Genomic DNA, 21,766 nt, shown 5'->3' on the forward strand with positions numbered 1-21,766 from the left:
AATCTCTGAGATTCTTTCTTCTGTTTGATCTACCCTGTTCTTGAGGCTTTCCACAGTGTTTTGAAGTTCCCTGAATAAGTCCTTTATTTCCAGGAGTTTGGTTTGATTTTTCTTTAATATTTCAATTTCTTTAGTGAATTTTTCTTCCAAATTCTGGATTTTTTTTTTTTTTTTGTGATTTCCTTGTGATGGTTATCCATTTTTCCTTGCATATCATTGAGCTTACTTACAATCCATGTTTGGAATTCTTCTGTCATTTTAGCATTCTGGACCTGGTTAGTGTTCATTACTAGAGAGCTGGTGTTCCTCTTTGGGGGTGTGCATTCCGTTTGATTTTTCATACTTCCAGAAATCTTTCGCTGGGTCCTTCCCATCTGGATCCGCTGTTACTTTTGTTTTGTTCTGCCGCTAGAGGGAGCCGCTAGTATGTTGTCCAGGGTTCTCTTGATGGGAGGGGTTACTTGGGGAGCTTGTTTTGGTCTCTTGCCGGGTTTTGATTCCCTAGTCGCGGGTTTCTCTGTTGGTAGCTGACCGGAGGCGGAAATGCAATGGTATTGGATGACCTGAACTGGTCTGGCGAGGAAAGTCACTGGGCTGTCAGCTATTGGTCAGTGCCAAAGCCCCAGGGACTGGCACTTGTCGCAGAGGGGGAGTGGCTCTTTATGTCTCTCTGCTGCAAGCTCAGAGGCTGCACAAAAGACGCTGGCCAGGGGGAGGGAGTTCCTCTCCAAACTGCCCAAGGCCCCAGTGCCTTCAGCTTCCGTAGGCATCTGCCCCTCACAACTGAGGAGGCACTCGGAATTCACCACTCAAAGAAACGGGCCTGACTAATTGACTTTAGGTCCGGGAAGGGCAGAGCTTGTTGCGAGGGCTCCCAGGCTGGGGGCAGGGAGCCGTTCAGCACTGTACTGCGACCTGCTGTGGGCCCTGAGCTGGCGTTAGCCCGCCCCCAGGGCGCTGGCTCCAGAGGGAGGCGCTCAGGGGCTGGGAGGTACCCGATCAGGGAGTCAGTCCAGTCACCAGGGTGCTCTGCCGTCTCCTTTATGTCTCCCTCCCCCAATCTCATGCCAGTCCAGCAATAGCCCTCGCTCCTACTGACCCACCCTGAGCAATCCCAATCGCCAGTGGCAGTTTCCAGGTTAGAGTCCTCTACTCAGTAATCACCTCCTCATTGAGGACCTGCTGGGTGCCAGAGACCAGCTTCCTGAGTCCTAACTGCCTCTGGAGGTAGCCCAGACCAGCTCCTCCCCTGTCCGGTGCAGTCCTGACCAGGGGCGGGAAGTTCAAGATGCTTCCCGCTCGTGTCTCTTCTCCGCTGAGCCTCATGTTTTCTGACACAATTCTACATCCACTTCACACAAGCCCCTGCCTCTCAGTGGGCTTGTAAGTCAGTGGGGAAGCTAGACTGTCTCGTGAGGGTCTTATCCCTGGCACTTACTGGCCAGGCTGGCGCCGCCGTCTCGCGCTCCACTCTCTATTGTCTGTCCGCGCTTTCCAGGTTTTGCGTTCCAATCTCCCATTCACCTTATTCTTTTTCCTGATTTGCGTGTCCCCCACTGAATCTCCACGGATTCACCTCGCTGTTTTTGCAGGAGAGCGATCCGATCGTGTGTGGCAGACCGAGATCTACATCTCTTTCTCTGGAAGCAGGGACCCAGGAGGCTACCTCAACTCCAACATTTTTCTCCCCCCCCTCAAGAGACAATGTCTTGTCCAAAGCACTTTCCTTTTCCTTTATTCCCCAAAACTATGGTGCCAAGTAATATCCAGATATCACTTCTTCACTGCTCCTGCCCTGCGCCTAAAGTTGGGAATCTTCAACTGTCTGAACACTCAAGGAACCCCAAGTCTACGAATCTCGGTTGGTGGTGGGAAAACCAATAGAGATGTTATCACTCTCTGCAGTTGTGAGTCCATAGTGACATCCAGTCACAATTAATTCTCTTACCTCTGAGGGTTTAGGTTTCTCTCTATTCTTTTACAGAAATTATATCCATAACAAAGTCTGATTCTAAACAAAAAGGGGCTTTGAGCAGCAGATTTATTTGTACCTGTACCCCTCCCTTGCTCCAGATGCATAACCCAGAGATCTTATTACACCTTGCTTCCCGACAACAGTCACAGTGTATTAATCATTTCAATTCCTGCAGAAGGAATATTATTACATGGAGTTCCCAGGTTCTCAGACTCCATAAAGTGCATTTTACCAAAGATCACCTAAAACCCTTTACAAATGAGATGACATGTGAAATCACTTTAGGCTCTTCAAAGTCCCGTAAAGTTGTTAAGTGATATTCTTATCGTTAATAGTGCTATCCATTTTGTAGACATGTCTCTCCCAGCAAAGTCACACTGCCATAGATGGTGATGGATAGACTTTTTCCTGGGGCCCCATGGTCAGTGGATCATCCTTTCTCTTTCATGTTCAATGAGTCTTTTAAGAGCCACTGATGAAACAGCACAGTGATGTCTAAGCCCAGGTCTCATAGCCTGTAGGAGATTTGATCCTCACACTACTTGATGGACCTGCATTTGGACTTGGCAGCACACTGGCCACTAGCACTGCTTGTCCTGGTTTATTTTGAGGACTTCTGTTAGTCCAAGTCTTGGGTAGCAGCAGGACAGAGCAGAAGAGTCTAGAACAAGGAGCTAGAATAGAGGGAAGTACCCGATGGTATCAGCTGTCTATATTACAAAAGCCATATCAAGCAGGAAGCCTAAGAGTACAAAGTACATCCAAGTTGGAAAAGAGAAGCCACCGTCCATTGCAGTTTCCTCGGCAAGTTTAAGTAGCTGCACCTGGCACAGCAGGGCTATTGGTACAGGTGGGACTGCATAAACAATATGTTTGCATGTTGGTATCCAGATAGTAGCATGCCATACAGGTAACAGCCCTGGCCCACACAAGAACCTTCACCAGAGGGTAACCTGTGCTTCACATACAAGCCTCTAGTTCTCACCAACTCTAAGCCATGTAACTTCCAGATGCTTGCACTGTTTGACACTAAGATCGTTAACCCCAAAGTTAGCTCTAACTATCCCTCTCAGCTCCGTCATTTCCCAGAAAGATAAGTAGAATCCCCAAGCAAAAGGCCAGCCCTCCCCCTCCATCTGCAGTGCACTCTTGGACTCAGTGCTCTTTGACTCTGACCCTCCTCAACCGTGAGTCCTCATTTCTTATCCCTTTCCGTGCCTTTTCTTTTGTGCTTTCTAAAGCCTCATCTTCTTCCTTCTCTTCCCATACAAACTCCTCAAAAGAGCAGTTTAGATTGCACCTTCCACCTCCTCCTTTCTAACTCACACCCCAACCCAGTGGAGACCAGCTCTGTGCTCTTCTCAGTAAGGTCTCGGGTAACCTAGATCCCACAAACCTTCTTTTTTCTCATCTCATCCCACTTCTCTGCAGCATGCCCTCTCGACTGGCCACACCCTCCTTGAAACTCTATTTCTCCCACTTATTTTCTTGCCTTGATCATTCCTTTTATGGTCTCTGGAGTATAATTTTTATCTTCTCCTTATTCATTGAAAGTATTGGTTCATTCTCAGGCCACTTCTCACATGACATCATCCCCCTCTGCAGTCTCATCCATGTGTGATTTCAGCTCCCACGCATGATGAAAATACGCTTTATTGAGTGCTTTTGTGCGCCAAGTACCATGCTAAATTCTACTTGCATTATTTCATTGAATACGTATGACAGCCCCCAGGAGTAGATATTCTTTCCATCTCTCACATATCTAATCAGAAAACAGATGCTTAGGAAGGATGAGTAGTTTCCTCAAGGTCAGACAGCAAATAGGCAGAGCAGCCAAGAGTGCCACCTGCACTGACAATGTCCACAGCTCCGTGTCACCCCAGACTGCTCCCCTGAATTTAAAGTGCCATTCCATGACATCTTTAATTTCTCATGTCTCAAAATTATTCATGTCATCCCAGTCTGCTTTATTTTCTTTCTCAGCTGGTAACACCACCCCAAACACAGGTATCCAAGCTAGAATCTTGGGGTTTTCCTATGTTTTCCCCTTCTTATCCCATGCATAATTAGATGGTGGTGTGATTGGCAGAAAGATGCCAACAAATGAGGTTAAAAGAAATGAAGCTTATTTTAGATGTGAAAACTTATGACTACGCAAAACAAGAGACAATGCAATGGAATGTCAAATGCTTAAGTACAGGCTTTCTTTAATTGTTCTATATGAAATTTCCTTATTTTGGGCTATGTTTGTATTCATGGGAGGGCTACTGCTAGAGATTTTCATAATATAGTGGCATAAAGAATAGAACATTTATTTCTCTCATGTAACAGTCCTGAAATGAGCAGTCCAGGCTAACAAGTTGGCTCTGCCCTATGCAATTCTGGAAGGACCCAGGACCTTCTACACGTGGCTCTGTGATCCTCTAAAATATTGCTACTCAAAGTGCAGTGCATGGACCAAACATTAGCATCACCAGGAAGCTTGTTAGAAATTCAGAGGCTCAGATCCCCTTCCATGGAATTAGAACAAGATTCCCCATGTGGTTCTTATGCATATTAAGGTTTGAGAAGCATTTCCCAACTCTAGTGCAGGGGTAGGGAAACTTTTCGTGTTGGAAGGATGCATTAATTTAGCTGTAATCAAATAAGGCCACATTCAAGAAACTTCAATTAGATATACTTAAAAATGTACATTATTTTGTAAAAATCCAACTACTGTGTACTTAATAATTTCAAAAAATGAAAACTATTTGTTAATTTTAAAGTTAACTAACCTATGAATGACTTTGTTGTATCTGCTTTTTGTTGGAAAGCATGCGAATATTTGGTTGCAGCATGGAGGTCTGCAGTTTCAGTTGATCCTCTAGATGGGTATCAGTCATTTGTGACCTTAAGGGCATCTTGGATTGGGTTAGGTAGGAGAATGAGGAGAATGGAGATTTGTAGCAATGAGTGGTTGAAAAGCCAGAAAGCATTTTTGGGCATGTTGCCGAAGGCATGGGTATTCTACTGCATTTTTCTGTATTTCGATTGGATCTTTCTTAGCATCAAACAGTGACTTTAAAATGTCATCTACTGAGAGCTCAATCAATTCCATATGTAGCTCTTTAGGTCCCTTGGTGATAAAAACTAAGTGAGGCTAAAATGCTAATTTGAGTGTGATGTCATGATTCTCAGTGAACTTTTCATTGTATTCTCCAATTAACAGATCTATAACAGTAAGTATTCTTCAAATGATTCACATATATCATCCTGCTCATCAATGACCTTTGCTAACCGGGGAAAATATTCATTCAAAATTTCCTTTTGAAAAAGTGTTTTGAAAAAAGATAGCATTTTTTGATATGCTTGGATTTTTTGCCACGTATCATATACAGACTTAGTTTTACTTTGCAAAGAAATTTTCAAGACATTTTGATTTGTCATGAATCACACAGAAATGCTGCATTCCACAGAAATCTTCTTTCAATAATTCATATTGCTGATTCTATTCTTCATAAAATTTAACTATCTGTTCTTGCAGAGATAAAATTTTGGCTAACATCCATCCCTGCGATAGCTAAGGCACTTTAGAACGATATGGCAAATCCACACTGAATATCGCATGGTTCAACTTTAGCATGCTATGAAACTGATGGTGCCATGTTGCATTTGCATGACTATAGTTAACAATACTTATAACTTGTTGCAAAGTGTCACTTAAAATAGTTTCTTTAGCACAGAGATTTTGCTGATGCAAGATACAATGAAAAGAAATAAGAGCATCTGGATCTGTTAATTCATTTTTTATCTGTGAAATAAACCCTTCATGTTTTCCTTTCATGGAAGGTGCACTGTATGTACATACACTCACTAAATTTACCGAATTCAGTCCAACTTCATGACATTTATCTTGAAAGTTGTTGAAGATATCTATTCCCCATGTTCTATTTTGCAAGAGTGCTCAAAGCAAGTAACTCTTCATAGCAAAGAAAACCTTCTGTTATGACCTGAATGAAGTATAAAACCTGCGCTGAATCAGTAGTATCAGTTGATTCATCCAAAGCAACTGAATAATATATATTTTCCTTTTGAAGTATTGTATGAAGTTGTTCTGTTAAGTTGAAGGCTAATTCATGCTGCCGGTCAGTTATGGTTCTCCTTGAAGGAGGCAGTTGTTTATACTTTGAAACATTATCCGGTCTAAGCACCCTACAACTTAGACAATACATTCTTTCACAATTTCTACATCACTGAATGGCTTCCATTTTTTCTTGAGTATATAAGCTACTTTATAAGTTCCTTCAGTGGCATCATTTCCAGGTCTTATTTCTGCTTGAAAGAATTGTCTTTGCTTTTGCTTTTCATCTTTTAATTTCTGCAATACAACCTTTCATGGCTCTCCCTCTAATTTAAAATATTTGTGGCCCTTATCAGTGTTATAATGCGATGAATATTGAATTTCTTTAATGTTGGTATTGCAGTATCACAAAGAAAGAAAATCATCTTATCTTTAGCAGAAACAAGATAATATTGCAATTCCCAATCTTCATTAAAAAAATCTGTTTTCTTCCTTTGGTATTATTCTCTTGGTCTTCTTTGACATGATGGGCTGTTAAACAGACAGAATTAAAAATGCTGTCTAGCTGTACAACTCTTCACAAATTCCATTTCAAACAGAAACACAGTGCACTGCTGTCAAAAGCTGGTAACAGACTGGCATGCTCAATCCCCATGAACTCTCACCAACCAGCCTCAGGCAGTAGTGGCGCCGGTCAGGTAGAGGAAGTTAGAACTAAATCATAACCGTAGCAGCCATCGATTTAGTCCTATGGCTTACTAATGTTCTAATTGTGCCAGTCAATCTGGGAGGATTACTTCATTGTAACTTATTGTATTCTTTGGTATTTTAAATACATTCATTTTTTAAATAAAATAAAAATTTAAAGATGAATAAAATGTATTAATAAAAATAAAAGGATTTGTTCTGTAAAATTTGGATTCAGTCAGAAAGCCATACTTAAGGACCTAGAAGGCCACATGTGGCCTTAAGGCCTCAGGTTCCCCACCCCACTTTGGGCGTTGTTTTGCCTGTGTGGTCAAAGCTGGACTGCAGGCCCTGATATTCCAGCTCATGCAAATAAAAGGAAAAAGAGGAATTCTAGAGTAAGGAACTTCTTTTTGGTTGGAGGTAACCTGGAAGTTTCATGCAACACTCTCATTACCATCCCACAGGCTCAATCATATTTTCACAGCAATGTGTTTTGTCTCCAGTTTGGCAGACATGAACCCAATTTAAGCCCCATTATGTAGAAAAGGAGAGGACAGTTTTGGGGGGACAATAAATAGCCTCTGTCTCAATTCTGTAACACATGCAGACATAAAAATATCTGTCTAGTCCCTTATTGGCCGTTTAGGGTTCCTTATTCTCTCGGTCTAATTACCATGCCAGTATCATTTTCTGGCTTAATAATGTGTTACATTGAGAACTGCTTGTCTTCATGTAATCCCAAATCTATTATAATATATATCATCTTCTTGCTCTCTTTATTTCTTTTACCTGTTTTATTATTATTATAATACCTCCCCCTTGCTGTATGTTCCATCTTGTGGCTCCATCATCTTATAAGGTGTTGTCCTTGTCTGCACAGACAAAGCTGGAGGCAGGCAGAGAAGAATAATGACATATAGATATAGTTATAGACACAGAGATATGAGTGACAGACCCAGAATATTTCAAACAAACCAAGAAATTAAGAGAATAAAACCACAGTGATCACGTCATCTTACAAAAATCTTCCAGATTGGTGGTTTTCAAATATTTCTTTTTATTTTTTTATATTTTTTTTGTCTTGTTCATTTCTATTTCTTTTTTTTTTTTTATTTCAGCATATTATGTGGGTACAGATGTTTAGGTTTCATAAGTTGCCCTTATCCCCCCTCCCTCCCCAAGTCTGAGCTTTAAGCGTGTCCATCCCCCGGATGGTGCACATTGCACTCTTTGTATATGCATATACCCGTCCCCCCTTCCCCCCTCCCCGCTGCTCGATATCCAATAAATGTTATTCTTATATGTGCACTTATGTGTTGACCAGTTAATACCAATTTGATGGTGAGTACATGTGGTGCTTGTCTTTCCATTCTTGGGATACTTCACTTAGTAGAATGTGTTCCAGCTCTACGCAGGAGAATACAAGAGGTGCTATATCACCATTGTTTCTTAAAGCTGAATAGTACTCCATAGTATACATATACCACATTTTATTAATCCACTCATGTATTGATGGACACTTGGGTTGTTTCCACATCTTTGCAATTGTGAATTGTGCTGCTATAAACATTCAGGTGCAGGTATCTTTTTATAGAGTATCATTTGATCTTTTGGGTAGATGCCCAGTAATGGGATTGCTGTATCAAATGGTAATTCTACTTGTATCTCTTTAAGGTATCTCTATATTGCTTTCCACAGAGGTTGCACTAGTTTGCAGTCCTACCAGCAGTGTATGAGTGTTCCTATCTCTCCATATCCATGCCAACATTTATTGTTTTGGGACTTTTTGATAAAGGCCATTCTCACTGGAGATAAGTGATATCTCATTGTGGTTTTGATTTGCATTTCCCTGATGATTAGAGATGTTGAACATTTTTTCATATGTTTTTTGGCCATTATTCTGTCTTCTTTTGAAAAGTTTCTGTTCATGTCCTTTGCCCACTTTTTGATAGGGTTGTTTGATTTTTTCTTCTTGATTTTCCTGAGTTCTAAGTAGATTCTAGTTATCAGCCCTTTATCGGATTTGTAGCATGCAAAAATTTTCTCCCATTCTGTAGGTTGTCTGTTTGCTCTTGTGACAGTTTCTTTGGCTGTGCAGAAGCTTTTTAATTTGATCAGATCCCATTTATTTATTTTCATTGTTGCTGTGATTTTTAAAGCAGAGAGAGCCTTTCTTCCTCTTCTGCCCTGTATAAAACACTTAAAGCATGAGTTCCTGTGGTTCAAGTAGATTAAGCAGTCTCAGAGCCTGGGCTGCTCAGCTGCCCCATAACTAACCCCCTGAACCACACAGAGCACTGTCCTACCGTCTTTCTGCCCCATGTCACCTGTGATGTTAACAGCGTGAGCTAAGGCCAGGTATGCTTTAAGAGGTCCTGGAGGAAAGTCATTGTGAGTGCAGGTGGAACAAGAGCAACAAACAAAGTGTTTGGTAAAATACGTCAATATATCTAAATTTTCCCAAACCTGGAGTTTCACTGCTACCTCTAATTTCCGTCCCAGCTTAGGTTTTTCCCAAACTTTGGAATTCAACTAGTTGAATCAGATTGCTTTGTTTTGAGGCTCTGTTAAAAAAGCCTGCTGCCTTCCCACTACTCTGCCTCTCAGATTATGTACTCAGATTATAGAGTGCTGGGCATAGACTTCCGTTCATGCTCAGCAATACTGCTGGCCTTGCAGGCCCCTGGAACTATCTTTTCCTAGCCCTGTCTTGCCAGGTGTTCCTGCTAGAAAAAGAGTTTCATCACTGCTAATTTGAGAAAGCAGTCACAGTACTTCCTGCAGACACAGCTAAAGACACATGAAAGACATGTGGATGCCATCTGACCTTTAGTCTACATGTTCTATCATATATATATATCGATATATATATAGATATATATATATCGATATGGATATATAGATATATTAGTTTTGTCTTTGGGTGTATTTTCTCTTCCCTGGGTAAATAAATTGGTCACTAATTGGAAATTAATTTAAAAATCATTGAATTATAAATTTTAGGAATTACAAAGAAGCTTTGAGCTTATTGGTCCAACACCTTCCTTTCTAGACAACACCACTGCAGCTTAGGGGGTGAAGTAGCTTGCCCATGGTTACATAGCTAATAGATTCAAGACTGCCAGGCTGTGGAAACAAAATCCATTGCATTTTATAACACAATATGCTACCTGGAACTGAGCCTTGGTGTTGGAGGTTTTAAATAGTTATCAATGTTATTGTTAGGCAATAAAATAACCTTAATTTTCATGATGTGGATTACAAAATGCAAATCTCCCCTACAAATGGATACCATACCACTGAAATGAATTTGTCATTTTACTTCCATGTGTTCATTAAATCACTTAATAAACATTTAGCAAATGCCTGTCATGTGTGAGATACTCTGCTGGGCACTTGAGCAACTTCAGAAATGATTAACACCTCGTTTCTTCACCAAGGGGGTAGGCAGTCCACTTAAGACGACAAATACTCACCTCTCTGACTGTTATTGAGAGCAGATTTTAATAATGCCATAATAGTACTATATGCAAATTACTACAGAAATCTAGCAGAAGATATGATTTTTACTCAGGAGTAGTAAACATTAGAGAAAGCTTCACACTCCCGGGAGGTAATGTTTAAAAAAGACCTTTTAAGGATGGACAGAATTTCAATAGGAGAAAAGGTAGAAATAGCATTCTTGGCAGAGGGAATGACAAGAACAAAGGTATGGAGGTATATTAGGTATACAATGGATTATGCCCCAGCAATCAGACTCATACAGTGAAGAATTACTCAGTTTAGGATCAATAAAGATGCAGGACTTAGATGTTTCTACGTGACACTGAGGTAGCTTGGGAAGGATGTCACTGCTCACTCAGCTCAGCATCCATAATCTCTCTCAGTCTCATGGAGATGCATTTGCCAATGGATTCATAAAATAAAGAGTTTGGGTATGTCTATAGGCACAGCGTATAAACACCAAGGGTTTTGCAACGAGCAATGACCGTATTCAATTTTTCCCTGTATATGAAAATGTCAGTAGTTTATGACAACAACAAAAAAACATTTTTCTTACTTGCGGGCCTGCGGGTCAGCAGTGGTTCAGCTAACTTCAACTGGACTTTCCCTCAGCTCCATGGAGCTAGGGTAAACTCCAAGCTTTAATTCTTTGGGTTAAATTTCGGTTTGCTCCACAAGCCTTTAATTTTCTCCGAGAACCAGCAGTTAGGCAATGTCTTAGCACTTGCTATTCTTACAGTAGAGCCTAAGAACACAAAAGGATTCGTAGACCACAGGAACACAGAGGACTCATCTGTAAACCTACACACTGGTACTTCTACCCATCTCACGGGCCAACATCGATGGGACTGGGGAGTAACTCCAGCCACAGCGAGATACAAGGCAGATTCCATGGCAAAGGGCACAGAGGCATAATTCTAATACAGGGACAGAACAAAGAATTGGAAACAACAATTCAATCTATTAATACCAGAGTGACCTCCTTGGACCTTGTTTCTGAAAAATAGCTGTCAGCTGAAGAGAAAAGGGGAAAAGATGTTAGCAAACCCTTTCTAAAACAAGATAAAGAAGGAAGGGAGTGAGGGCAGGAGGAAGAGATGAGAGAGGAGAGGAATGCTTTGACTGGAAGTTAAAAAGAGTCCAGGGCAGAATATTATGCAATTCTAAATGCTCAGGGCCTGATTTAGGGCAGTGGAGAGGGAAGAGAACTAAGAGTCATTGAATAGCTATTATATTCACAGCACTGTGCTAGGCAATTTACACATCCTATATCATATGATCCTTACAATAACACTTATGGTCGATATTATTATGCTTGTTTCAGAAAAGAGGAAACTGAGGTTCAAAGAGGTATGTAACTTACCAAGGATAACCCAACAAAGAAATAGCATTGCTGGGGTTGTCAGAATCCAAAGTCCATTTTGGAAGAAGGGAATTGAACTGACAGGCATCTTAGAAATCAAATTTATAGGACTTGCTGTCCTAATTAGATACGATGGTAAATAGAAAGAGGAAAGTCAGATAACTCCTAAGCTTCTATGTGGGTGAGGGGTAGGTGCTTCATTAACTGAGATGGGAAACAGAGTAGGAGAGCTAGTTTTTGAGCTTAAGATAAATTTGTTTTTGACTTATGTTGGTGATACCTATACATCTGTGTGAGATGTCCTAAAAATGTTTAGAAATTTGTTTCTCAGAGCTTGAGAAGAGAAGGTGGTCCTGGAGAAATCACTCCAGAAATAGGGGCAAAAGCATTCCAAGCTTAGAAAATTCTATTAGCAAAGATATGACTGGGTCTTGCACAGTTCATGTTCAAGGAATGGCTAGCAATTTACTGAACTGTTTGGACATACACATGTCTGATTGCATTTTTTGGGTACACATAGCAACATAGTAGGAGATTAGGCTGATCTCAATTTGCCTTGAATGCTGGAATAGGACATTTGGACTTCTCCCAAGAAGGAGCCACTACAGGTTTTTATACAAGGGTTGACTTCAGAGTCTAGCTTTTAGGAAGACTAATGTAGTAGCAAGATATAAGTTGGACCAAAGGTGTGAGGCCATGTGGAAGACTATTGCGTTCGTTTTTGTAAGCACTAACAAGAACCTAAACAGGGGAGTGGCAGTAGGAACAGAAATAAAGGAACAGATGGGAGAATTGCTTTGGAAGAAATTATTGTGCAGCACAGTAACCATTCTGCATATCGTTAAATATGCGTCAAGTTAATTTTGTAACTTCATTCGGCTCTAATGGTTTCCTCTCTTCAGGTATGCAGAGCCTTCATAATTTATTGGTCATCTGTTCATATATTTTAATTAAGAGTTATAATTTCCATAAGGGAGAGACTATGACTCTTTTGTTCTGTACTATTGCCACAACATTCATCAGAATAGACACTGATTAAATATTTATTGAATGTGTGGATGGATGAATACCGCCCCTGCACAAGTCAGTGTACCCGTTTCCAGGGTCTTCAGTTTTGCTCTCTACCCTGCCCCTGTCCTTCATCCTCCTGCCACATATTTCCCTGCCTCTAACCTCTTTAAGGTTGGTCCGGGAGATCTTGTCTTACAAGAGTAATCAGACCACTGAGCAGTCTGCATTCCGTGAGATAACTGATGTGATAGTTGTTGGCTTTTTGTCTTCTAATCATTGCCTTCAACCAAGCTGAATGGACTCTCTCCTTACTATTTCTTAATATCATCTCAGACATATACAATAACTTTCCAATCATGTAATATGTTGAAAACTTAGCTCCAATCCACTTTAAACTTACAGTTTTATTTTCTTCACATCCCCCACCCCAAGTTTAGGCTTCCCCAAAGGCACTGGCACCTCTCTTCTTTATGATCCTAAATTCTCCAGCATTGGGACAAGAAGGAGGGATTAGGGGACAGGCAAACTTCTTTATGCTTAACTATTAATACATTTGCCTTGCAGTCCTCTTGTGGGTTCCCTGATTCTTTGGCTGACACTGACCATCCGCAACCTCTGTGTGGCAGGTGGCCACTGATTGTTCTCTCAAAGGAGTGACATGTGAGTGCTTGGGGGCAACCTGTAGGAACCCCATTGCACAGGTCTCTGGGACAACTGACTCTTCCCCAAATGGAGTCAGGAAGACACCATAAGCTTGTCACCAGTATCCACTGCTGGGGTGATCAGCTTCTTAGATAGGCTAACAGCAAGACCTCCCTGATAGGCTATTAATTTCAACTCAGATGATTCTCTCTTCCTTCCTTCTTTCCCTTTCTTCCTTTTTTCTTTATGGGGCTGGAGTGACTGGCGTGGTTAGCAGTTAGTTCAACCAGCTCTTAACAGGTCCTGGAGAATACATTCAGCCCCAATATTTTTGTAACTCTCTGTAGAATATGAAAGTACTTAATACCTCTGAGCCTCCTCTTTGGATCCTAGTTTCCAATTGTACACATATATCACATCCAGTTAGTTGTGAACGCCACTAAACTTCATTTTGCAAACTTCAAGTTGCCATTTACATTTGTAGCTACTACGTAAGAAATACTGAGTTGTGTTACGTGAACAGACATCTAATGAGTAGCTAAAATAGGTCGGTTGATGTAAAAATGAAATACAAAAGTCTGATGCCATTCAGACTCTAATGCAAATAGTGAATTGCACTGTAACTTTAAAATGAGGGCATTTAAACCACAAAATGCAAACCAGATTAGGGAGTAGAACAACAGGAAAGAGTAAAGGAGAAAAAGTAACTTAAAAGTGAAGGAGTAAGGAGAATCTCAAAAAACCAGAACTCTGCGTAGTGACAGAAAGCTTAACATGTTTAAGATTAACATCTGAATCCCTGGTACCCAGGCTAATCTTTTCTCTGCTCACAAATCAGAATCATATAGATTTCCATTAATATTTATCTCCTTGAATCTGAAGGAAAAGGAAAATCTATGCTGTGTTTTGCCCAGTTTTGCAGTTCCCATCATGAATTTCAGTGAAGGCTCACGTCCGGTCAATGAGGTGCAGGCTGTCCTTAATAACTGAAGTATTAGCTCTATGGTATGGCAGGCAAAGCAGCCCAAGTTTTAGAAGTGAGTCACTTCAAAAACCAACAACCACAAATTCAGCTAAAATTTCAAATAAAAGCTAAAAGACTAGAATAATCCATACAAAATTTTAAACCCAGAAGTTCCTCTTGCTTAAATTACTTTCACACTCCAATTTAAACTCAGAAACATTATGTTGCTGTCACACTTCTTTGTTCTTCTAAAGTATTTTTAAAAAAATCTGTATATAGCTGACAAAAAATAGGAGGCTGTCTGCCAGCCAGCTCTCTATTCATGTCTGACATACTGTAGAGTCGATACAGAACACATGGTCCTAAAACACCCAAAAGCCTCTTCTTCACTGATTCACCCCGGCAGTATGTTTCTCCGGCATGTTTGCACTACCTACAATACATGTCTTGCATAAGCATGAATTCCTTTTGAATGTTTAAGTCATGCAGTATTTTCACATGCTTTGGTGTTATTCCTACAAGAATTATCATCTATGCTTTGGAAGTGCACTTCCTTGTGCCTTCGGCATTGAATTTAATAGCACCCAACTGACATCATTTTCAATTCCATGCAACAGAATGCCAATAATGTCTATAATAGAAGTTTGACACATTTAGATCTTCCAAATACAGAGTTAATTTAGCAGCTAAATTGGAAATTTCTGGGTGTATTTTTGAAAACTAATCCAGCATGAAAATTATTAATGACTTAGAATTGTGCATCAAGTATTTTCTTTTTCCTTATTTGATTATCCAGGAAGATCTGTTACTTGATATCAGATAAATTTCCAAGAAGAAATATGCCTTCTGTTGTTGGAACAAAAAGTAAACAGTTTAAATTAATCCTAATGTGATTTTCCTAATTACAGATGAGACCCATTGGTCATGATGGCTACCATCCCACCTCTGTAGCTGAATGGCTGGATTCCATCGAACTGGGTGACTACACCAAAGCCTTTCTCATTAATGGCTACACATCGATGGACCTGTTGAAAAAAATCTGGGAAGTTGAACTTATTAATGTAAGTTGTTTTCTTAATGACTCTTTACACAGTCAACCCTTGATAAAGGAACTTTTATTGCAGGTGGGTAATTTTTTCTTTCTTTACAATTGTTTGGACATCCAACATGGATTTACAGGTATGCCTTCTGTTTTAAATATATATCTTTCAAGCTCCAGAGTCACTATCTTTTGAAATTTTGATGTAGGGATCTAAGAGACAAAGAAAACTCTCAGGGTATTTTGCAATATCTAAGAAAACCTTCCAAGAATCTTCGTGTTTTTTTCCTTTTTATGAAATTTTGTCAGTTTAGGTTATGGATGTGATAGCAAATAGTCTCGCATTCTGATCTTTGCTCATATTCACTGTTAAAGATTTAAATTATCATTTTTTGTTTTCTATCTCTATTATGTTTCTTTGTCTCTGTTCCTTAATCGCATAGATAAACACCGTCCTTGAAGAGACTGCTTTTGTTCTTACTAAATAGGTTGCTGTAATATCAAAATTTCATTTTCTAAAGCTGGTGTCTAATCTTATGTTGTCTCTGTTTTATTCATATACTTGGCATAGATTTCCTATAAAAACTGGCCAACATATGTTACCATATATTCATACCCAAAGAGATCAACAGAATCTGCATAAATGATTTTGATACTTTTCTCATTTCGTTTTTACTTCCTATTTTTTTCTAATGGCATAAACAAATGAGAATTGAAGATAACATAAAATGATCATGCATTTGAATTATATTTGGCATTGTAAACATTTCTTTTTTAAAGTGGCAGTAAGAAATCATTTAATCTTTTAGAGAATTTTTTTAGTTTTGTATTTCAATGATTGGGGGAGAAAAGCATTCATAAACTGAAAGGTAAAGTAAAGAAATGTCTGCTGGTTCAAAAGTCCTCTGTTCTACTCTTTATGCCACTTTCTCTGCCAAGGTCCAGTTTCTACATAGTACATGGCATTACTTATTTTAAATGATGGTTATTATTAGTAACTAATTATTCTTTGCTTTTAAAAGTCTATCTTAAAAATATCTTTTCTAGAATATCTTACAGAAATTGTTCTTGAATCTAAAAATCACATTAAATAGACAAATTCTTAGCTTCTAATTTGCCATCAGTAACTTCTCCTTAATGTTTTGCTTATCCCGTCACAAAAGGTCTTATTTCAGAAGAAACTCACTGTCTGACTTAAAACATCTGGTTACTTTCATTCATAGTCTGTGTGGCAATGGGATTAACTGAAACTGTATTGCTTTTTGGTTGCATCAGCCTGAGGTGTAAATTCTCTACCAAGAGCTTGACATGGATCTCATAGCTACTTTTAGATATTTGTTTAAGGGCATATCTTCCATAGATCAACCAAACAGGCTTCCAAGCTGAAATGCATGCCAGTTATCAAGTTGATATAGCTTGACCAACATCCCTATGTAACATCTTCTGAATAATATTGCTCCTCACTGAAGAACAAATACCTACAATAGGTAGCACGTGAGTCACTCACCTGACTGGCATTAGCAATAAACCCCCTTGAAAAGAATCGGTTCCAATAGGACCCTATTATAACATGTGTTCTTTGAAGCAAGGATCATTTACAATGTCAGGCTCTATGTCTCTGAAAATCCAGATGCCTGAACTAGTGTTTAAGATGTGGGCTCAGACCCTCACTTTCTATAGTGCTTGGAGTACCAGTGGCCTGGAGATCTTTGTTTAGTGACTGCAGTTGGGCCTTGGGGACAGCTACAGCTACCGTGGGGACAGTGATGGCACCATCTTTACTGCCAGGGCTCAGGGACTGATCCACCACCACCCATGGGGACAGTTAGCCTTGATTCAAGACAGAAAAATGGTCTTTTCCACCCGTGCTGGCTCTTAAGGGTTTTCCCTTTAGCTACACTTGCTATAATACAATCTGACTTTAATCCAAGAAGAAGAAGTACCTGTCACAAGCGTTGTATCTAAATTTGAAAACATAGTCACTACCTTTTAGATTTTAAGGCTTAACTCCTCTGGCCTGGAGCATACCATCTGTGTCCACCACCAGCCCAGTATGTTTTCCTTAAAGTAAAAGTATTGAATTTAAAGTTCTTTGTGACATCTTTATGAGCAAAATTCACACTCTTGATGGTGAGGCTCTGTAAGTCATTTAACTCAGTGTATATAATAATTATGGACAAAAATGGATCTGAACCTTTAGCGTTGGAAATCAGAAAATAAAATTTTTATGCTCACTAGAACTGGGTAGTTCATTAGATGGTTTGGGTTTATTGGGTTTTAAAATAAGAAATAGGCAAAATGTGTGCCTTTTGGCTAAAAAGCTTTTTTTTTTTTTTGAGACAGAGTCTTGCTCTGTTGCCCGGGCTACAGTGCCGCGGTGTCAGCCTAGCTCACAGCAACCTCGAACTCCTGGGTTCAAGCGGTCCTTCTGCCTCAGGCTCCCGAGTAGCTGGGACTACAGACATGCGCCACCATGCCTGGCTAATTTTTACATATATATTTTTAGTTGTTCAGATCATTTCTTTCTATTTTTTAGTAGAGACGGGGTCTTGCTCTTGCTCAGGCTGGTCTCGGACTCCTGACCTTGAGCGATCCACCCGCCTCAGCATCCCAGAGTGCTAGGATTACTGGCGTGAGCCACCACACCCGGCCACAAAGCTTTTGACTAATCTGAAATTCCAGACTTTTGTTTATCCCAACTAATGAGGAAATGTACCCAAATATGAGGTAGTCTCGTATTTAATATATGGGTCCAATAATCCTATACTAATAACCCATCATTTGTTGTTTTCTAGGCTAAAGGTAATGTGATTTAGAGCAAAGCCTTTTAGGGAAGTTCACATCCTGAATCATTGTAATGAGTGGCTAGTTTTAAGGAAACCAAATTACTCCAGTAATTGTTGTTCTATGTAAAGTAAAGAGAGAAGTGCAAATGTAGCTGCCTTTGATACAGAGGTCTCCTGGTGGAGGGGAAGAGAACGGAGGATGAGATGATGAACTGCTGATATGCTTATAAATAGCTTTAGCATCATTACATAGTGTTGGGTAAGCATTCAGTGTCACACGGCTGTATGCTTGGTATTATTAGATAAATATCAATATATTCTCAATGAGTATAATGAGTTTATTCAAAGTATTTCAATAAGGAAATGAAAACTATACAAAGTTGTAACTTGAAAAGTACAAATATATATTTGAAATTTTAATCTTTCGAAAAAAAGCCCCCCCAAGGGTCTTTTTGTTGGTGGAGTATATTATTGCCTTTGATGAACAAGTTGATTTGAACAAACCGAGACGGGTTTGGTCATGAAGCTACTACACAAAGTATAGGGATGGGAGAAATTAGTGGAAATCTTGCACCAGCATTGTCAGCAGTGGAAATAGAGCATAGGAAAGCTTCTATGACATGAAGTATTGCCTGTTTTACAGGCCCATGTGTGTCCACACTTAGAAAATGAAATATAGGCCATTAATTGTTTCTTTAATCGATGCTTCATATCCAGAAGCTGATGTTTTATCGATAGTTCTGTTTTGCTCCTCTGTCTGACACTATCATAAATAAGATCATTAATACTACTCTCATTGTTGTATCAATATTTCAGAGTTAAAATATGAATATGTTGGGAGAGATTGTCAGGCGAAATATTCCTGGCTGGCTGGACCTCTGGTTTAAATCATAGTCCCATCCAAAGCCTTGTTAAGAGAATTAAAGACTAGTCAACAATGCATAAGTATGTGAATTTCTTTTCAATTCAGAAGGTCACTAAGACCTTGCATATGATATCAGGAAGTGTGAACAACAGTTTCTACTGCTATTGACAACCTCAACAGGCCTGCATGGGGGAAATTTTAGATAAAAGGGCTACATATTGTCTATGAAATGATAGTTTCTATGAAATGTTCTATGAAATGTTCTATGAAATGTATATGGTTTAATTATGAAATTAAAAATAAATATCTTAGAAACAATGCAAATAACCTCTTATTCATCTTCTAAACAAAAAAAGTATTGAAATTATGACAAACAATGTTAATTTATTTTACCACTGTGTACCTACTAAAGGGACTTGGGTAAGACCAAATAAATTTGAACACTGTCTAATTTATTAATTTATGAATCTCAGTGTAGAACACATGATTAATTTCTTCTCATTGGCTTTACCATTATTTACCAAGAAGATAATTGTATCCCAGGCTTATAATATCCTATGGTATTGATAGTGATAAAAGTACCCATTTCATGAACAAAATGAAATTCAGATTTCAATGCATTCTTAAATATCTGCTTGCAAGTAGAAGAATAGTTTTAAAAATCTATTTAAATAGATTGTTGTTTGTTTTTTAAATACCTTTGGGTAAAAACAACTAAAATAACTAAGGTAGCAATACCCATACCTATCTCATGAAAATTATTTCATGTGTCCCAGGAAAATAATTTGGAATTATTTTACAGCAGTAAGTTGATTAGAAGACCATTTGCTTCTTGCCTAATAGCTACTGAAACTATATTTACATCACTCTTTCACTTAGGGACTGTCAGATTTCTTTCCTTTTTTTTTTCTTTCAGTGTTGAATTTAATGTTGATTTAATTTCTACCTTTCCAGGGAAATTTCGTAATAATCTAACCATATGGAGATGTACTAATAATTTTCAAAGGAAACTTTCTAATTTTACATTAATTTTTTAATAATATAACTTTAGTTGCGTTAAATACTGTAGAAATATCATCCTATGAATATCAGATTTAGACTCATTACTTGCTTTGATTTTTTTGTATAATCGGCATTATTAACTCATACTCCTGTTGGCCCTACCTCCATTGCTAAAACTGCAATTAAACTTATTGCCTAAAATTTTTTTCACATTGTGTGTGAATGTGTGTGTGTGTGGTTTGCATATTGCATAAAGGCAAATGGTAACTTAATGCTCACAACCAAGAAAAATAATTAGCAAATTCACAAATTGCAGAGGAGGAATGGGGAGGATAAAAGTTCTAATTCAACTTCTAAACCAATTATTTTAAGTAAAAGGTTATGCCTTCACTACAGGACATTAATAAATGAGAAATATTCATATTTCCACACCAGGGAGGCTCCATCAGTCAACAGTTCAAATATTAACAACTTTAATCAAAGCCAAAGGCTTTAACTAAATGACTGGGTGGGAGTATTCAAGTGTAGAGCAAACTCGATAAATTATCGTGGATTTAAGTATTTCATTTATGCCCATATACAATATAGCTGGCTCCTCACAAGCCTTCAGGGCAGCTAGACACGGCCTCTGAGCTTTAGATGTTTTCAGACATATTTCAGGTAAAGGCCCTGGCTCTACCACCCTAGCCCCCCATCTAAATCTCAGGCTTTTCCGGGAGTCTCTTGAAGCTTTCCTCACCTGGCCCAAGTTTTTGAAAAAGTGCGTTTATCCCTTCCTCAGACAACATGGACAATCTTCTCCCAAATAAATACTCATTTTCCAGTGATTTTTAGCCGTTTCATATATGGCATGGAGGTTGGTGATGGGCTGAGTCTGGCATTATTATTTCTACTATCCTTCAGTGCATTTTACATGTCCACACCTATTATAGTACTCTCAACTTAGGATCTTTGACCTAAACTGAAATAGAATTATGACTCCAATAAAATGCACTTAACCACTAAAACTTCATTGGAAGTAATATAGCTTTTCTTTTGATTTCAAATGAATTTACATTCCTGCAGTTCCTCAGGCTAAAAATTACGGAACATGTATTGTATTAAAGTGTTGATATTGGAATTAGTAAGACACACACATACACAATGAAAATAAACAAGGCATTGTGGCCTGAAGAGACAGTCTTGAGGGCTCAGCAACAAATGAACTTCATGAAAAACTGAAATCATCTGATTATAGCCATTTCTGACCTATCTCTCTGTAAGAAGGAAAATAGTGTTCTGATTATCAAGAAATTTCTACCTTAAAAATTTTTTGTTTTAGCAGACATCTGTTTGTTGTTTTCCCCATGTGGGTTTCATTCATTCTTTTCCTGATTGAAATAAAAACATTCTAAATTTCCTCTGAAGAAGTCACCTCCACCCTTTCCCCATGACGTGCCTAATATATGACCTGGATTCTTAGATCCAAGCTCAGCATTCCAGCCTCTGCCTCCACCCCCGCAGACTACAAAGTATTCTTCATCAGGACCAACTACATCATTTGGGAGTTCAATACAAAATCAAAATGTGGGGCCCTTGTTCAAAACTTATTAAAAAAAAATTTTTTTTTTTTTTGAGACTGAGTCTTACTCTGTTGCCCTGAGTACAGTGCTGTGGCATCAGCCTAGCTCACAGCAACCTCAAACTCCTGGGCTCAAGCAATCCTCCTGCCTCAGCCTCCCAGAGTGCTAGGATTATAGGTGTGAGCCACCGCACCCAGCCAAGTTATGAAAAAATAAATATCTTAGAAACAATGCAAATAACCTCTTATTCATCTTCTAAACAAAAAAAGTATTGAAATTATGACAAACAATGTTAATTTATTT

At 39.0% G+C, this 21,766-nt stretch overlaps 1 protein-coding gene across 10 annotated transcripts in view; it reads left to right on the plus strand.

Moving 5' to 3' along the window:
- ANKS1B (ankyrin repeat and sterile alpha motif domain containing 1B) overlaps window positions 1-21,766 on the plus strand; it is a 1,021,409-nt gene that overhangs the window by 715,358 nt on the left and 284,285 nt on the right. For all 10 annotated transcript variants that reach the window (XM_012664020.1, XM_012664018.1, XM_012664019.1 and 7 more), the window contains one exon: window positions 15,118-15,270. In XM_012664020.1, the coding sequence (XP_012519474.1) occupies window positions 15,118-15,270 (153 nt within the window). The remainder of the gene's footprint in view (window positions 1-15,117; window positions 15,271-21,766) is intronic.

This window comes from Propithecus coquereli, unplaced genomic scaffold (genome assembly GCF_000956105.1).
Source record: "Propithecus coquereli isolate 6110/MARCELLA unplaced genomic scaffold, Pcoq_1.0 Scaffold85, whole genome shotgun sequence".
Taxonomy (NCBI): Eukaryota; Metazoa; Chordata; class Mammalia; order Primates; family Indriidae; genus Propithecus; species Propithecus coquereli.